Source organism: Sparus aurata, chromosome 20 (assembly GCF_900880675.1).
Source record: "Sparus aurata chromosome 20, fSpaAur1.1, whole genome shotgun sequence".
NCBI classification, from domain to species: Eukaryota; Metazoa; Chordata; class Actinopteri; order Spariformes; family Sparidae; genus Sparus; species Sparus aurata.
In genome coordinates this window covers 23,890,974-23,907,862 of record NC_044206.1, presented here as the reverse complement: position 1 = coordinate 23,907,862, position 16,889 = coordinate 23,890,974, and the positions used below count along the sequence as shown (strand labels likewise).

Below are 16,889 nucleotides of genomic sequence, written 5' to 3'. Positions count from 1 at the left end.
GGGATGCCAGCTATTGTAGGGATTTAAGTAAACCCTCACCCCCGTGCTGACTGGTCACTTGGTTATAATGACAACATAAAGACGGACTTCTAGCATCCTGCAAATACCCGTGTATATACTGTAATTTGTGCTTTCCAATTAAATACAGAAAATCCCAATAAAATAAGAAAAGTTATCACAACAGCCAACCCAAATCTGATAATGGATGGTGTCTTGAGGCAATCCCTGTTATGTTCGATGCTTAATGAATCAAACAAACTGCAATCCGAAGAACAGTATTTGGGACAGATATCTAAAATAATAAGTTTGTACTGTGTGCACGATGCAGCAGGGTGCTAGTATGAGTCACGTCTCTAAAAAGAGCCGCTTGAATAAACCTCTCTCAATTTATACACCCCCACTGCTACAGCAGCGCTCACATCAAGCACAGGCAGCCCATCAGTCTAATCGCTTATCCACACTGCTTTAGTGCAATCCCATACCTGGGTCTGCTTTCACTGTTCAGCAACAGGTTCACCCCCCTTTTCCCCCTCCCCCCTTTGTCCTCCGCCTTCTGTCTTTCCGCCGCGACTGTTTTCCTCCCTTGATTTGGAAAATTCATACCTGTCAAATCAAGTTTAGGTAGAGAAACCAGGGCATCTGCTGCAGAGCTTAGAGCCGGGCCCGTTGTTGCCAAGAGCTGTTTGTTGCACAACTGCCAAATTCACAAACCGAAAAGGTTACGGTGCAGAAAGCGTTGAGAGGGAGAAACAATCTGCTGCATGTCAACGCACACCAAACTTGCTTTGTGATAATCAAAGTTTAAAGTGCGCTGGGAAATAATAATTGGCAGTATTTGTTATATAAAATTCTAATTAGACGAGCAGATATCTGACGCTTGATGTAGAGGCACTGATAAAATTCTGAATCCAAAGCGCTGCGGTGTCTGAGGGCAATTTACAGAGACATCTTTTGATCTGGCAACCCTGTCTCCCAAAGATCTGCCAAAACCGAGTGTAAACAAAGGCGTTACGAAGATAAATGTCAAGACGGATCGAAGCCGACGATGGCGTGTTTGTTCAAGTCCCGAGACCTGATCTCACACAGTGGCAACATGTCAAAATCACACGAGAATCAGATGAGGATGAAAAAAATAACAATAGCATGATGGGAGATAAAACATAAAGCAAACCAAATCTTTATCCTTTAAGTCTCACACAACTCCAGACAAATCCAGCTTCCCATAAACTGACTCACAGTGACATCACACGCATGTGGTGACATCATGAGATTTGAATGCATTGCCGGAGCTGTGAACTCAGAGCACTGTGAGGATGAAAGAGTTCCTTTCAAAGAGATCCAGACAAAAAGAAGTCTCTCTGTCATGAATTCAAAGCAGATCGGAGTCCAGCAGGGCCGCATGATTAATCGATAAAGTTCAAATGTGTAACAAAACAGCATCATAATGAAGTAGTGTAGTGCTGCAGAGATGCAATGGGCTCCAAATCTTGTTCTCCAGATGTAACTACACATGTGTTTTTGGTTCAGACCCCAATGAATATCACATCATTTCAAAAATAACCATAAAACCCAAAATTAATGAATTGAATTTGAATTGGTTTTCAGTTAAATGCCTGAAATAAGGTCTGTGGTGACCACAGGCTGATGATATTTACACATTTTGTTTTACAATATAAAATACATTATCAAATGTAATCATAAATCATTTACATGTCCTAAAAATGTATCTGACTGAGACTACAGAGGTTGTCAGGGACTCTTTATAAGCCAACATTAGTTACGAACTATTCGAACTTTAACTTTACAACTTGTACATTGATCAATTTATAGAAAACATGTATAGTAATTGTGTAGTAAGACGCTCAGTGGTGACGTGTAAATCATGCAACCTCACTTTAAAATCAAAAAAGTGGTACTCTGCTAACTGTTGCTGCCCTGAGCTAGTTAGCTCAGTTAGCCGTGCAGCTAGCCGCTCACACTGGGAGCTGAGGCTCCAGAGGAGTGTTGGCTACTTGTTGAATTCATACTGCCAACAAATACAGGCAGCATATCACCAGAGTTACTGCCAACTTCCGCTGACTGTATTTTGTTTCATGACTGCTAGCCAGTTAGCTCAGTTAGCAGTGCAGCTAGCCAGACTACAGTGTTGGTGTTTACACTGCTAGAACAGGTTCTTAGGACCAGGACTGGCCGGGGCTAGCCGGTTAGCATCTCTGTAAACACAACAGAACTGCTTTTTATTCACATTCTGTTTTGTTTACGTCATAATACTTTCAACCAATATTCTTACATATTGCCCCTTTAAAACAATCACATTATTACCATATAATGCAGTTCTGTAGTGAGAACTGTTACCTGTCTCGCCTCGGGTTCCTCCATGCTGTACTGGGTACCGGCCGGCCCCTCGCTCACTTTGTCTCCCAGAAGGAAACCCAGGCGCGTCATCAATGTGTTGGCTGCCTCATCCACCGATGGAGGAGGGCCCAGCTCCTGGCTTGACTCCCCTGCAGAGGTAGAGACACGCGAGGAGGAAGGAGAGAAGAGCGAAGAGGAGGTGGAGGGGAGGGGGCGGTGAGTAGAGAGAGAAGAGAGAGAAAGAAAAGAATGTGTGTCAGTGGTGGGTAGAAACTGAACAGAAAACCTTTTAAGGCTTCATGTCCGCCGCCTCTTTACCTGGAAAACACACATCTGCTCCAGCGGCTTTGCATAAACCACAATGGCAACAACACACCCGGATACAGGATCCACAGCACCTGCGCTAAGGACAAGGATATCAAACACCCTACCTGAGTTTCCCCGCAGCTCAGAGCCGTGCATTAACGGCACATTCCTCCGCAGCAGTGCGAGGTATCCCTTTACATAAACTCCAAAATCCCTTCAAGCCACAACTACAAGAATCCATTCAGTGTACAAAACCTCTTTCCACGCTGACTCGCAAAAGCCTTTCCACACTGACGACAGCTCCTTCCGCACCACTCATCATCCCCACTGCTGCTCGTGTGACGTAATGAGATACGCCCTTTACCTGTGTGTGTGTGTGTGTGTGTGTGTGTGTGTGTGTGTGTGAGTGTGTGTGTAGATGAGTGTGTGTCAGAGGAAGAGGTGGTGTTTGTGTGACTTTCCAAGACAAAGTGGGTGTGTATCCACCTCTCTATCCTGTTTACAGAGCTCTGAAGAGAGCAAAAAAAACAGCAGCGTGATGATCAGATGATCAAAAACCACACACACACGTAAACACACACTCGCGGAGCTGAGGGAGTTCAGTTGCAACGAGACCCAAAACAAAATCCCTCGATGACCTCATCTTCTCGCCCTGTTGCCTGGTTACTTTCCATCCATAACAAACCGTCATCGGTGGTGTCCTGTTTTTTCAGTAACACCTGGCTATCTCGCCCCAGAGGTGCCCACAATATCAGCTTCAATTCAATTTCACTTTATTTGCTGGAGTGTCACCCTCAGAGCCGAAGCGTCCACTAATTACTCACCCTGCCTGCTGGTTGTGGAAGAGTAACTAGTGGTGAAACACACAGACTGCTGTGATTGGATGTATAAGCCTCTGAATTGGTAGAGACATTAATGACATTGAAGGCGGCAGCACGAGATGACCGGAGTTTAAATAAACAGCAGTGTGACAGAGACAGCTAGCAGCAGAGCCAGTTCTCTCTCGCTTCCCCGCTCCTCGATCGTTTTCCTGCTGGGCAGGTTGAACTAGACTGGCAGGTAGCTACGCTAAGTCCTGACTTGACGACCATTAGACAATGCTAGCCACCACTGCACCTCCTTTCTGAAGACAGACAGCTTGTCTAATGCCTGCGGGCTCTCACTCTGCCGTTCAAAGCCTTACAGACAGAGAGGCAATCTAAAGCTCCCTTCTCTGTTCGCTCTTGGACGGACGCTGTCAGGAGGATCCTCATTAGATTGACTCCAGTCTCTCTGAGCACTGGGCACCTCCTGAGAGAGGGAAAAAAAACCCACCGAAGCTTCAATAAAAACACACAGCAGCGAGCAGTAATGAGGTAATCACAGCACACATTAAGGTCCAAAACAGCTAATTACGTATGAGCCCTGATGAGATGGATATAGCGGCTCAGTAATGCAGCTCGAGACACTTTATGTGGAGCAGCATACTAGGGCCCCCAAGGTCACCGAATCCCTGTGAATCCCTTGAGGAAGAGTGCTGAACGCAGTAATGGAGAAGATGTAGGTAGATGGAATTACTGTTCCACCTCCTTACAGCTCAGACCACAGGGGACGAGCTGAGATGTGCAGCCGCCAGTGGGAGAAGATCACAGGAACACAAACGCAAAAACAGCGATCGGCTGAATATTCTGAACCGCAACTTCATTAATTTCACGATGAATCGATCAGTCATTCACTGTCAAGAAATTATGAAAAATCACAATATCTCTGAGGACTTAAAAGACGTCTATAAATAGCTTCCTTTGTCCAACCAGCAGTCTGAAAAACTGACATAAGATAGATTTTTGATTCCGATTCTAATTCTGATTTATGAAACATCTTATCCATAAATACATGGCAAATTGTTTTCTTTCTTTATGGCTGTTTACAGTATTTTCTGATTCAGGGAGAGATGCAAAAAAAGAAACATCCAAAATTCCCTCTGTAAAAAACTGTTGACTCTAACATGTCAACACAATGAAACATGAATTTTAAACCTGGCTTCATCCAGTTTACAGATTTCTGTTCCAGATTGAACGCAACATAGCAAATATTTAACATAAAGAGGGCTCATTTGGATATTTAAACATACGAGAACACTTGCAGAAAATATATAATATTGCTCGAAAAAATTACTGAAACTTTCAGTGGACTATCAAAACAGTCAGTCAGTAATTTTCTTTACTTGCTGCAGCTCGATTCTGGCCCTTATATATATACATATATATTGATATGTAGCTGTGTTAGCTGCAGTGTCTGTGCTCTGTGTGTCTGGAGGCACTGATGGCTTCCCAGTTGACAGACTGGTCGTAGTAAGCAGTGAATACATTAGCACTGATTAGTCAACTGCTCCTGAGGGTTTTTTTTTGCGGCCGTGACCGTGATCAAACAGGGGCTCAGCCTGTCTCCTCGGCCTCTGAGTGAGTGTTTGTCTGTCTCGTCTCTACCTCTCTCTCCCTCGTCTGTCCGCAGTGTGTCTAGCTTTATTCTCGCTTTCTTGCAGCGGCAGCTCTGTCGCAGCAGCCAGCTGTTGGACAGCTCAGTGCAGGGGCGAGCAGTTTGTCTGGTTTTTTTTCCCTCTTGATGTGGGTGCAAAATCTCTAATCTGGATGCCGGGAGTGCACAGTAACTCCCTTGAGCTAAACATAGGCAATCCCTTTGTACATCCGTAAACTCCAACACTCCAAAAAAAAAAAACCAAAAAAAACCCACTACAACACAGTCAAACATACGGCGAAGGACAAGTGGTTCAGGCAGCTATTATCCTATAAAACACATTCTGAGGAATCAAAAACAAGATCGATACACTTGTGGTCCATCTAGATCACATACATCTGCCTTTTAAATCTTCCCCGTGAATGAAAACAACACTAATGAGCGACTATCAAAGCCGATACATACATTACCATAATGTAGAGGTTGTATGTATTGATTTCTTTCCATTCTTAGCTCTACCTTTTGTTCTTAAAATGTAGATTATGACAATCACACACCTCCCTCTGAAGCCTCTGAAGACACACACTGAAGGGGCTTCAAAGCAATGTGACAGCGTCGGGAAAATAAAGAGGAACTTCAGGCGTTTCTCGTCGCAGTGACACCATGAGAGCCGAAATGATAACATTTGACTATGAAGATAAAAAAATAAAAAATAAATCAAGCTCATTTCTCTGAACCAGCCCCCCACAACACACGCACACACACACACACTCCTCTCCATTGGATTCCTGAGCTGCGAGGGAGACAGATGGTTGCCATAGCAACTATCTTTGCGCGCAGCTAGGAATGTGTTTCTGTGCAAGCGCATCTGTTTCTCCCTGGCCGTCCACAGATCTGCCCTCACGCACCGCGAGGAGGGAGAGGGGGAAGCATGTGTGCTGCACGCAGGGGACTGGACCGGACCGCGTGATGGTATTAATAGAGCCGGGCCGCAGGTAAGATAACACACAGCATGTGCCGCGCCAGTTACTTCACCCGTACCTGCCTGGGCACTTCAAGCCCGCAGAGAGCAAATACCTCGTGATAAACAACAATCTCAAAAGTTAACCACGCATGTTTTATAGTGAAGAACATTCCAAGAGGAGGTGACAAACGTACTGATTAAAAGGTGTAAATTAACCTGCAGAACTACGGGAAATTGAAACAAGGTAGATTCACACCTTTTTTTTTTAGAGGTTCAGGTCAAAAGAAAACATGAATAACAATAAGCGTGCATAGCTGTGAAGAAACGAGACACCTGACGGCTAATCAAGAGATCAGAAGAGTGAATTTCACATTCCTCATGAGCACAGACGTGATCTTATCTACGCAACAATATTTGAAGGTTTTATACATGAAAGCGAGGCCAGGACACCATGTCTGGGTTCACACTGGGTGATATGAAGATAAACAGGACATGTTCACACTATGAAACCATCATCTGAGATTTATTCCTTATCAGTTATACCATAGAAATATTTCCTCTATCATTTCAGGGTATATTGTGGCAACGTTACTATTTCGGGTGTCGCAGGAAGAAGAAGAAGAAGAAGAAGAAGAAGAAGACGAAGAAGAAGAAGAACTGTCAACTACAGAGCTAAAGACATTTATATCTTGTTATTTCATCATCTTTTCTAATGATTTTTTAAAATTTTTATTTCAAACTGGATCAAAACTCTTGAATGGGGCTCTAATTAACAATAATTCTCATTGTTGATTAACATGACGATCGTTAGCCTATAGGATTTGATATTCAGCATTTTTCTGATAATCACAATCAGTGGAGCTTTTTTTTTTTTTTTTTTTTATTTACCAGGTTTAGAAGTTGCTTAAGTTATCAAATAAGTGTAGTAGAGAAAAGTACAAATTGATTTCTAAAGTAGCAGAAAACTGTTCTTCATCCATCCTGTCAGTGGATATTGTAATATAAAATTATATAAACCATGATGGGGGGGGGGGGCTTAATCCATAGTGCCCACACTGACTCTGGGTAAACAAAGGTTCATCATTAGAGAAGCTCTCGCTCTGAGGCCAGCTGGTGGTGAATTTTACAAGCTACCTCACAAAATATTCACAAACCATATTTATGACACCACAAATTTCTTTGTGGCCCATAAAACTCAGCTGATACCTGACTTCCTCCCGGCAACAGACAGTGTCAGCGGCCGACTGGCATGCGATCAGATGTTTAAGTCACTGCCCTGCTGCTTCTCATGCCAGGGGGCCCTTGTTAAGAGCTAAGATGTCCATCTGTCCACCTGGGAGGTGCGAGTCCTCCTCGCCCCTCGGAGAAACTCATCCCAGCCCTCCTGTTTCCTCTCCAGCTTCAAATTGTGAAAATTCCTGCCTGTAATCAACTGTTTTCCTGCCTCAGTGGCGCTAGAGATTACCATTTCAACCCTGAAATGTCACATCTGCTGGAGCTCTTAGCGGCTCATCGCTAGATGAGAGGCTATTCCACCGTCTGCTTCACAGGATGTAACATAAAGGCAGGGTCATCAGCTTTTCATCCCTGAGATTCAACAGCAAGTGCCACAGCTAAAGGGTCTATCCTGAGGCACTACATACTATTTAGACGCTAACAGAATATAAAAATACATTCTAGTATAGACAGATCACCTACTTAGAGCTCCCACTGAGCAGAGACTCAGCAGAAGAGGCTGACAGACGGACAAGGCTGGTAGCACTCTGTCGACCATTTTCCTCCCAAGTTACAACAGTTGAGCCCTCAGACTCCCATCACCATTTCTCTCATGTCTTCATCCAGCCCTGGAGTGTCGCAGCATTATCCCGCTCTGCCGAGAAGTCCACACAGCCAACAGAGGTCGAGCCAACGAGGCAGGTCAGGAAAGCAAACACCGCGCTGCTTCTCAGCGGCAACAGGAAGAGGAGCGACGAGATGAGAAAGCAGATACACAAGGACCAAAATCTCAGCGTAAGAGGGGTGAGACATGGGTGTGAGGGGGGGGGGGAGGAGATGGGGACAGATAGCGGCGGTAGAGAGGAAATCTGGTCCGTCCACGGGATTACAGAGCAACCGCCAACTGTGACAGAAAACAGGGGCGGCACCTAAACGAGCTCCGAGAAGCAGAGCGGAGTGAAAAAGCAGCGAGAGAGGATTAGAGAGACGGAGAGGGAGGAGGCGATAAGCACGGACTCCAGCAAAGCTATTTCTTTAACGACCTTAGCGATGTTTTTGCGGCAGGCGGACCCAGAAATCCCTCTCCCATCTCTCTTAGTCTTTTCTACTGACATGCAAAAAAAAAAAAAAAAAAGGTAACACAACGAAATGAGGGATGAGCTGGCTTGAAAAAAAAACTTACCAGGGCAGTATGTGTCCAGGTCTGGATTCTTGGCAGTGGTGGAGGTGTGTGTAGGGGAGCCAAGCTCTGATTGTGGAATGCGAGGGCTCTCCACAAACTTTGCTTTCCGCAGAGGGGCTGGGAGCAGAAAGCACACACACACACACACACACACACACACATATAGAGAAGGAGACAACATATACACACACACACACACAGAGACACACACACACACAAACAGAGAGATCAGGGAGATGGAGGAGGACAAGAAAGAGAGGAGTGACAGGGACAGGAAAGAGAGGGAGGAAGACAGAGAGCGCATGAGCTTGAAGCACCACACTGATAAAATGAAAACATCCTCAAGGCTTTCTTTGTGTTTGCCTTGGGTCAAATGAAGCTTCAACACGGGTCAACGAGCAGTAATCAGGTGGCGCATCGGCAGAGAAAACGCTAAGATATCAGTGCACGTCATCTGTACAGGCCTCGGTTTCACTCATCACAACGCCCGCGAAGCAGCAAACAAGATGGATCGGCTTGTTGTGTCTGTTCGTCCGGTGTCATAATCACGCCGAGAAAATGCAAATGAGATCCATTTTTGGAAAATGTTCTCGCGCCTGACTCAAGCACAAAGTCTGAGATATCAAACGAGTCACTTCGACAAGACATTCAGAGAGAGGGAGCGAGAGAGCGAGAGAGAGAGAGAGAGAGAGAGAGAGAGAGAGAGAGAGAGAGAGTCGCATGTTGGAAGGCGGGGGTGGTGGTTGTGACACGATCTTTTTCTGGGTTCTCGGTCACAGCACACAGAGATTGTAAGCGCTGTTACCCAGACTAGCTTACAGTATCATGAGTGCATAGACTGTGACAGCAGTATCAGGTCGACTAAGCACAAGAACTCACAATGCAGAGGAGTCTTTAAACCGGCGAACACATGTTGTGCCCACAGGAAGAGATGGCGAAGGGGAGGATGATGCTGTAAGAAATCACACTCCAAAGAACACGATGCTGCTGCACATGTCTCGCACACGTCTTGATGTGATGTGCTGTATTTTTGCTGTTTGTTCTTCTTGGGTGAAACTTTCCATGCTGCTGTCTCGGCCACACTCATCAACCTTGAGACCTCAAATATTGGGAGGATTCTGAACCCATGGTGGGATTAAATTTGAGATTCAATGTGTTTCCTACATTCTGGTGACATTTTAAGGATGAAATTAAGATGATAAATACAAAGGGAAAGCATTCATATGTCAAATCACTTCAATTCTCAGAAAACAATACAGAATAATTCGTTCTCCAGCGTGAGTGATTCAATTTTTGCTCTTGACCCACAGAGAGTCGATGCAGACCTACTGCCCTGTTTGTCTGCCTCTTGATGGGGATTGACACGGTGCGACCCCCCGCCCTGATCGGCAGAAAACTCGACGTGGCAGATTTTACAGCCCCGTTCCTTTTAAAAATGTATGAAAGAAACAGGATTTTTTCTCTCCAGGGCTTATGAAATGTGTTAAAATATTCCTTCTACTCTCCATATATCTGTCCGTCTCTCACTCGCTGAGCAGGACGAGGTGCAGATGTACAGCAGACTACACTCTGTACAGTCCCAGAAACAGGCTAGATGACTAAAAGGGTGAAAAAGTAAAAAATAACCATATATCGGAAGAAATACGGAAGAATTGTGACCCTGGGAGGAAAGAGGGAGAGGGCAATGAAAAACAGGAGTCTAATTGGGAGGGTCTCAGCCAGGATTTTGAGTTTCACCAGGAAAGTTCCTGGTAAAATAAAGGTTAAACATGCCTTAAAGAGACAGGAGCTAAAACTGACAGGACAGTGTAAGAAAAAGCATGGAAACCTAGTCTAGCAGTGAGCTAAAAATGAAATTATTAACCTAAAAATAAGCATTATGTGTGTTCTTTAAATACATACAGCAGCAGAGTGTCTTCTGTTGTTGTTACAAAAGAAACCCATCATCTCATAGAGATGTGACCTTCAGAGGACACATTTCTGAGCATCTTTTCTTTGGCTCGTGATAAAAATACTCAGTGTCTTGAAATGGTTCACGCGATGGAGTTGGACACAAGGAAATTCAGCTAATATCAACTTAACGGCTCATTAGTTCAACCTATTGTGCGGGTTTGGTAGCATAATTTGTTTTTAATTGAGTAATCTAGTTAAATAAGGGTTTAAAATGAGATTACGTGCTGTATGCTGCAACTGTTAACCATTCTGATTATGGGTGAGTGCACACGTCTAAAGCTATCTGATGGAGTGCTGAACCAGAGTGGGGTGAGCAGGAAGTAACGAGCAGCAGTTGAAACATATGTTCGAGGAGCAAAGACTGCAGAACAAGAACCGGGCTCTTGACCACTTTTGTTACGGGTTCATGTTACAGCTAATGCCAGTAGTATGTGTGTGTGTGTGTGTGTGGAGTTGTCCGTCTGTCTATAAACTCTTTGTCTTAGCGTCTGTGAGGACAGACAGAAATAGATCGCTCTGCTGCAGCAGCACAGACTTTTGGTCAATGCAAAATATGTGATAAAGGATTTGTACAGTATAATAGGCAGCACTTCGAGTTCACGCCTCGAGGCGGCAGGCGGCACAATCCTCTAAACTTGCCATTTTAAATTTTCAATCTGCCATCCTCCATCCTTATCTGCATAAAAACAGATACTGAACAATCCCCAGTCTTCAAGACATTTGTGCTCAAAAAAGTCAACTTTTCAGGAACAACGACGGCTCTAATTTACACTTTACTGACTCGTTTCTTTCTCTACCAAATACTGGTAATCTAATGGGTTTAACAGTCTTTATATTCAATATCAGTGGTAGAATTTGGAAGCCATAAGGAAGCAAGTAACCCTTCATTTCATCTGAAAAAGAATTAGAGTCTACAGCCATGTTAGCAGCTCTGTGAGGCTGTTCTTTGACACAGCGACCTGTGAAAACAACATGTTCTCATTCTGTGGTCAAATTAGCATTTATAAATACACAACACGTGGTTGCAGTTTCAGAATAAAAGGCACTAGAACTACTTTAGGTTTAGGAACAGATCATATGTTCTCCTTAACACAACAACTCCTTGAAACAGTCACTGTTGACTTTCTGCCTCTTTACTGGCTCTTTGTGCTTTGCTCCTGTCATAATCACCACCCCTGCTGGCACTACAGCTCTATACACAAGTGTACTTTTTGTGCCTCGGTGAGGTAAAACCTTCCGCTTGTGGATTGGTGGGTCTATGAGACAATGAGCTGAATCAATAAGGTCTGTAAGACCCATCAGCTGAGAACTGTGAATGTCTTTATAGATCTCATGTCAATCCATTCAGGACAAAAATGGTGGATCACACTGTCAACCGACTGACTTTCTCATCCATAAAGCCACAGCATGGTTATAAATATACAGCTGTACAGGTTCTGCAACTGCAAAGGTCATACGTCTGGGACTTGATCTGGATTTGCACCAAAAACGAATCACTTGTCTTCTGTCTTTGGTCTAACTTTCCACCAATCCACTGCAATCTGCCGTCAAGATTTAGGATCTAAGATATTCTGCTCACTAACAAACACGCAGTCAAACAAAGAAAAACAAAATACTCTTGGCAGAGGAAATACAGAACTCCCTCAGAACTACGTGTATGGGTGTGAAGTAGATGTGCTCACTCAACACATACACACACACACACACACACACACACACACACACACACACACACACACACACACACACACACACGGTGCTAATGCTGTGTTGGTATGGTCTGGAGAGGATCCCGCTCATTGACCACATCTAGGAAGTGAGCCAGCACAGATGCCACAGTGAGAAACTACAACTGACAGCCAGAAGGAAGGAGGGACCCAAGTTATCCACGACTGGATCAACTGCCGTGACAGCAGGTCTGACGGTGACATACTCGATGATTTCTGCCTGACAAACGGGCCTACAGGAACCTTGTTTTTTCATAATTTGTTAAAATCAGTCGACAGCCTGAAAAACAACAACTGCACTAAAATATCCTGTTCATCCATACAAATTATCACCATTTCTTTTAAATATATTATTCTTATTTGCCATCCAAAGCTATTCCTTCATTTCAAAGCATCATTTGTTTTAAAACTCTGGTCACAATCAGTGAATCCACAATCGATCTTCACCTGTTCGTCTCGAGAGGACTTGATTCCACACTTGAGCTCAGCATCGATCTTCTGCCTTGCATCAGAAGATATTAACAAGCATCCAGTCAGTGTTACTGCACTACTGCGAAAGACAACCACATTCAATTTAAAACATTGTACCATCTATCCTTCAGTCAATCCTCCACTCAGAGCTCAGATTTCATGTCAGGAAGAAGCAGCTGATTACTGTACAAAAACACAAATCTTAACAGTGTTTCTACATATTTCTGCTGTTTTATTTGCCGAGTCTTGATGAATTCAAATGCTAAGATCACAGAGGAACGGAGCAGACTGTGTTGGCTCGACTTTCTAAGTTAGAATTCTCTTTCCAACCACAGTAACCCCTTTTCAACCAAGACGGTTCAAGTGCCAGTTAAGAGCCAGTGCCTAATCTGGAACCAGTTCTTTGCGTTTCGCCAGAGCTAGACCAAAGAACCGCCTACGCCAGGGGCTTGGGGTAAGGTTATCCTGACCAAGGACCAACTAAAACCATTTATAAAATCCAGAGCTGGTGTAGCGTGTAGTCTGACTTATCCAGGGGAAGACTTTCACTATGGATGCTCAACTGAAGCAAACTAGTCCGAGGACAAGTCATGTAGGGATACAAAGCAAAGAGCAACACTTGAAAAGAGTCACTGTAGTCTGCCAAAGTCGTTCTGAGCAATGCCGGCAAATTGGAGACGTACACCGTGACTGAATGATGTGACTCTGTGGCGGCCCAGAACCGGCACTTGGTTCGCTTTGGACAGACTTTCTTTCATTCAAAAAATGACCCAAAGTTGGATTTCTCTCTCAAACCGCAGTCCTGCCTCTCTTTATTTTTTAATAAGCTGCTCTTGCACCTACAGTGTCAGGCTTGCAACAGCTTGCACTAGCTTCAAGGAGAGGATGATGGACTGAGCGTTTACGTGACTCTGAGAGACCATCCATAGAATCTTTCACAGCTCACCTGTGCACCAGGTGACAATGAGACTCTGTATTTTTTCCTCCAGATTATCAGTTTGTGGATAAACTCTTGTGAATGAGAGATTACTGTTTCTTTTGGTTTTTGTCTCCCTGATCTCACCTCTATAAAATGGCGAAGTGAGGCTCTGTCTATTGGAGTAAATCCTCTCTATAGCAGCAGCTCCAGGAGACTAAATCCCAGGGACTTCTCTCCTGCAGCTCTGTTGTCAGTGTGTGCCAGGCTGGGGATGGGTGACAGTGTGATGGATGGCAGCAGGCAAATCCACTCCTCTAATGAGCTTATGAATAAATATATCTAGTCTGAGTGTGCAGGAGCACGTGGCCGTGAAATAGATATTTGTTACATGCTCTGGATGTGAGGGTGTGAATATGAATATGCATGTGGCATGTATGCAAGTGTACATGTGAGATTAGAGTGAGAAAGAGAAGGGGATGCTGGGAGATTGGTGACAGTACATACACTAAAGAGGACAATGTGAAAATTTAAAAAGCTGATCCCTATTCCCAAGACTGTCAGCACACACACACACACACACACAAGAAAGACGGAGAAGAAACAAAGTCAATATTGTGATTCAAATTCACGTATGCAGGTTGTTGTGCATATGAAAGAGGTGAGCTCCAGCATGACAGTCCCCTCAGACACAACGCGGCTTTTCAACAAATGAATGACAAGATCTGAATATGAATCAGAAAACTCTGATACGCGATGCACATTCTCATCTCTCATTTGCTGCAGATTGAAGAGGACGATAAGCGAGTGAAAGGAGACATTTCTATAGCGATGAAGTGGCGTCTGCACCGCCGCGTCTCAGTTACATACGACCTGAGGCTCGCACTCAGACAAAGACACAGGCGCCCACACATTAACATACACAACAATGATGTGGGTGAGGACATACATTGCCCAGCTGTCTGCAACCCAAGCAGAGCTTTTAACAGAGACCGAGCATGCGGCCCTGGTCACTATGGCAACAGCAGAGGAGCACGGGGAAACGGCGATTCTTGTCCACCTTTCTAAAGGTGGTGGTGGCAACGCGGGGAGAGGGAGTTTTCAACCGGCGAGAAAAGCTTCAAGGTCCCAACACGTTTGTTCACATGTAATCAAACGACGTCTTTGTGTTGACAACTCTCAGCTGCTTTACACGGCCGGGTCTTCCCCTCGTCACCTCTATTCAAGGAATTCAGCTCTGAGAGATGGAAGCTGCTGCGACGGAGGCTCTGATGCTTTGTGCTGCGGATATCCTCGTCTGCCGCGGCTCGCAGAGAGCTGGAGTGTTTCTTATCGAGTTTATTTACAAATGTGAGGACGCTGAAGGGCCTTGAACACATATCTGAGTCCCTGCATAAAATATATGTTCACCCATGTGATTAAATCTAGTGTACATGGGTGATTTCCAGGAATAGTGAACTTTATGACATGCACTGCATACACAGAAGAATGATTTGCTTATACTCAGTGTATTTCACTTAGCACTGTGCTGTAGCAAGTCTGATCTCAAGCAATTGGATTTAAAAAGCAGCATTTTCTTCTTTTTTTCCAAGCCTTTGAACACTTATCAGAGCTGATTTATTTATAGACTGGAGCAACTTATTTTAAGGTTTCTTCTTGTCAAGTCAAATAATCTCACTGCACTGGCAGATACGTCCACTTGTTTTCAGTCTGTATCTTCTCAAATCAAGCATTTATGTGTTATATTATTCTGGATTAGACATCATGAGATTTGGAAGCATTTTTTGTGATATTTGCTGAAATTCTCTTTACATCGAGACGGCAATAAATAAATCAAATGCTCTGACAAAAACGGGAAAAAAATCCAGTGTCTGTGGCCGTCATTTCACGTGGATGGCTGCATGCAATCTGTGTGGACGGTACTAAAAACAGCCGTGCTGATTGTTTAGGTTCATTATGACAATGTCAGGTCTTTTCTTACATGTGAGTGGGATGTGAGGCGAGTTGATAAGTTACATTAGCGATCGTAACGAAGCGCTACGCTCCTCTTTGGTTGGTTACCAACGGCAGCTTTCAGTACAATGAAGTGTGTTCAACGTTTTGTAAGATAAAAATAATAACATCATACAAATCAAAATAGATTCTGGGTCTCAATGGGAATATTTCTGGTATAAATACGTTTAAAACAAGAAAAAGTGATATTGACAATATCGCCAGACCAGATGTTGTCGTACAACACAGCGAGCTGTCCAGTCAGAGGCTCAGAACAGAGGCTGCTGCTCACAGTCAGCTGCAAGTGCAAATCCATTAGCTAGACTGCCTCTCTCTCTTTTATGTATGTGTGTGAGTGTATGTGTATCTATCATTACAGCCTTGGGAGGATTAGCGGAGCAAGGTGAGGTGCAGGAGGAATTTTAAGAGGGTGGAGGGAGGGGCTGATTTTTTAAGAACGCTCATTAGCTCTCTCTCTCTCGTTATCTCTCTCTCTCATCCAAAAAGCTGTTAATTCTACGTTTCACTTTCGTCTTATTGGGTCTGGATTAGACCAACAGCACAACGTGATATCAAAGCTACATCAGCAAATGAGTGAATTAATCTGGAGCACTGAAATCTGGAGAATTTATTCTGAGCTGTTTATCCGTCAAAGTGTCCGACTTCGCAGTGGTGGAATTTACTCAAGCATGATTTTTATGCAGTTGTACTTTTCTTAAAGCTGCTTCAAGGAGTTTTTAACTGATCATGAAACTCAATGCCTCCATGTAATAGTGAAGCCTCTATATGTCCTACATAAGCAAATGAGACCATCAGCGTGAAGATGAACTATTTCTATTTCGTTTTTTGTGCAGCGTTGAAGAGCCTGTGCTTACATTTGTGGAAACACTACCACTTTTGTCCACAGGGGCGTCCAAAATCCAATAAATATCAAAGGTCCTTGTGGTACATTTAAGTATTTCCATGTTATGCCACTTTCTACTTCTACTCTGCTATAATTTGGAGCCAAATATTGTATTTTGTACTCCACTTAGTTTATTTCAAAGCATTAGTTACAAGTTATTTTGCAGAATCATATTATACGATAAATAAATGATGCTGTATTGTTATAGATTACGATACCCAGCAGTTTATAGATTATTCAAAATGAGCTCTACCTTTACCAGCTGCAACATTAAAGGGGCACTACGTAGTTTTGGAGAAGAAATTCAAACCCAGAATCTTAGAGGTAGCGACCAATAAGCCAGATTTCCAAAGAATCTTCATTTACTGTGATAAATTACAAAGTAAAGCAGAAATTCGTTACATTTATGGTAAGTAACTGGAACATGTGAATATTTGACAATGTTGCTT

The 16,889-nt window shown here is 43.8% G+C and overlaps 1 protein-coding gene across 11 annotated transcripts in view; it reads right to left on the bottom strand.

Moving 5' to 3' along the window:
- tanc2b (tetratricopeptide repeat, ankyrin repeat and coiled-coil containing 2b) overlaps positions 1–16,889 on the bottom strand; it is a 157,975-nt gene that overhangs the window by 44,694 nt on the left and 96,392 nt on the right. For 7 of the 11 annotated variants that reach the window (XM_030399494.1, XM_030399497.1, XM_030399498.1 and 4 more), the window contains 2 exons: positions 8,478–8,594; positions 2,356–2,504 (listed from right to left, as the gene is read on the bottom strand). In XM_030399494.1, coding sequence (XP_030255354.1) covers positions 2,356–2,504; positions 8,478–8,594 — 266 coding nt within the window. Of the gene's footprint in view, positions 1–2,355; positions 2,505–7,777; positions 7,906–8,477; positions 8,595–16,889 lie in introns of those variants that run through there. The other 4 variants (XM_030399505.1, XM_030399500.1, XM_030399503.1 and 1 more) reach the window with 2 other exon arrangements.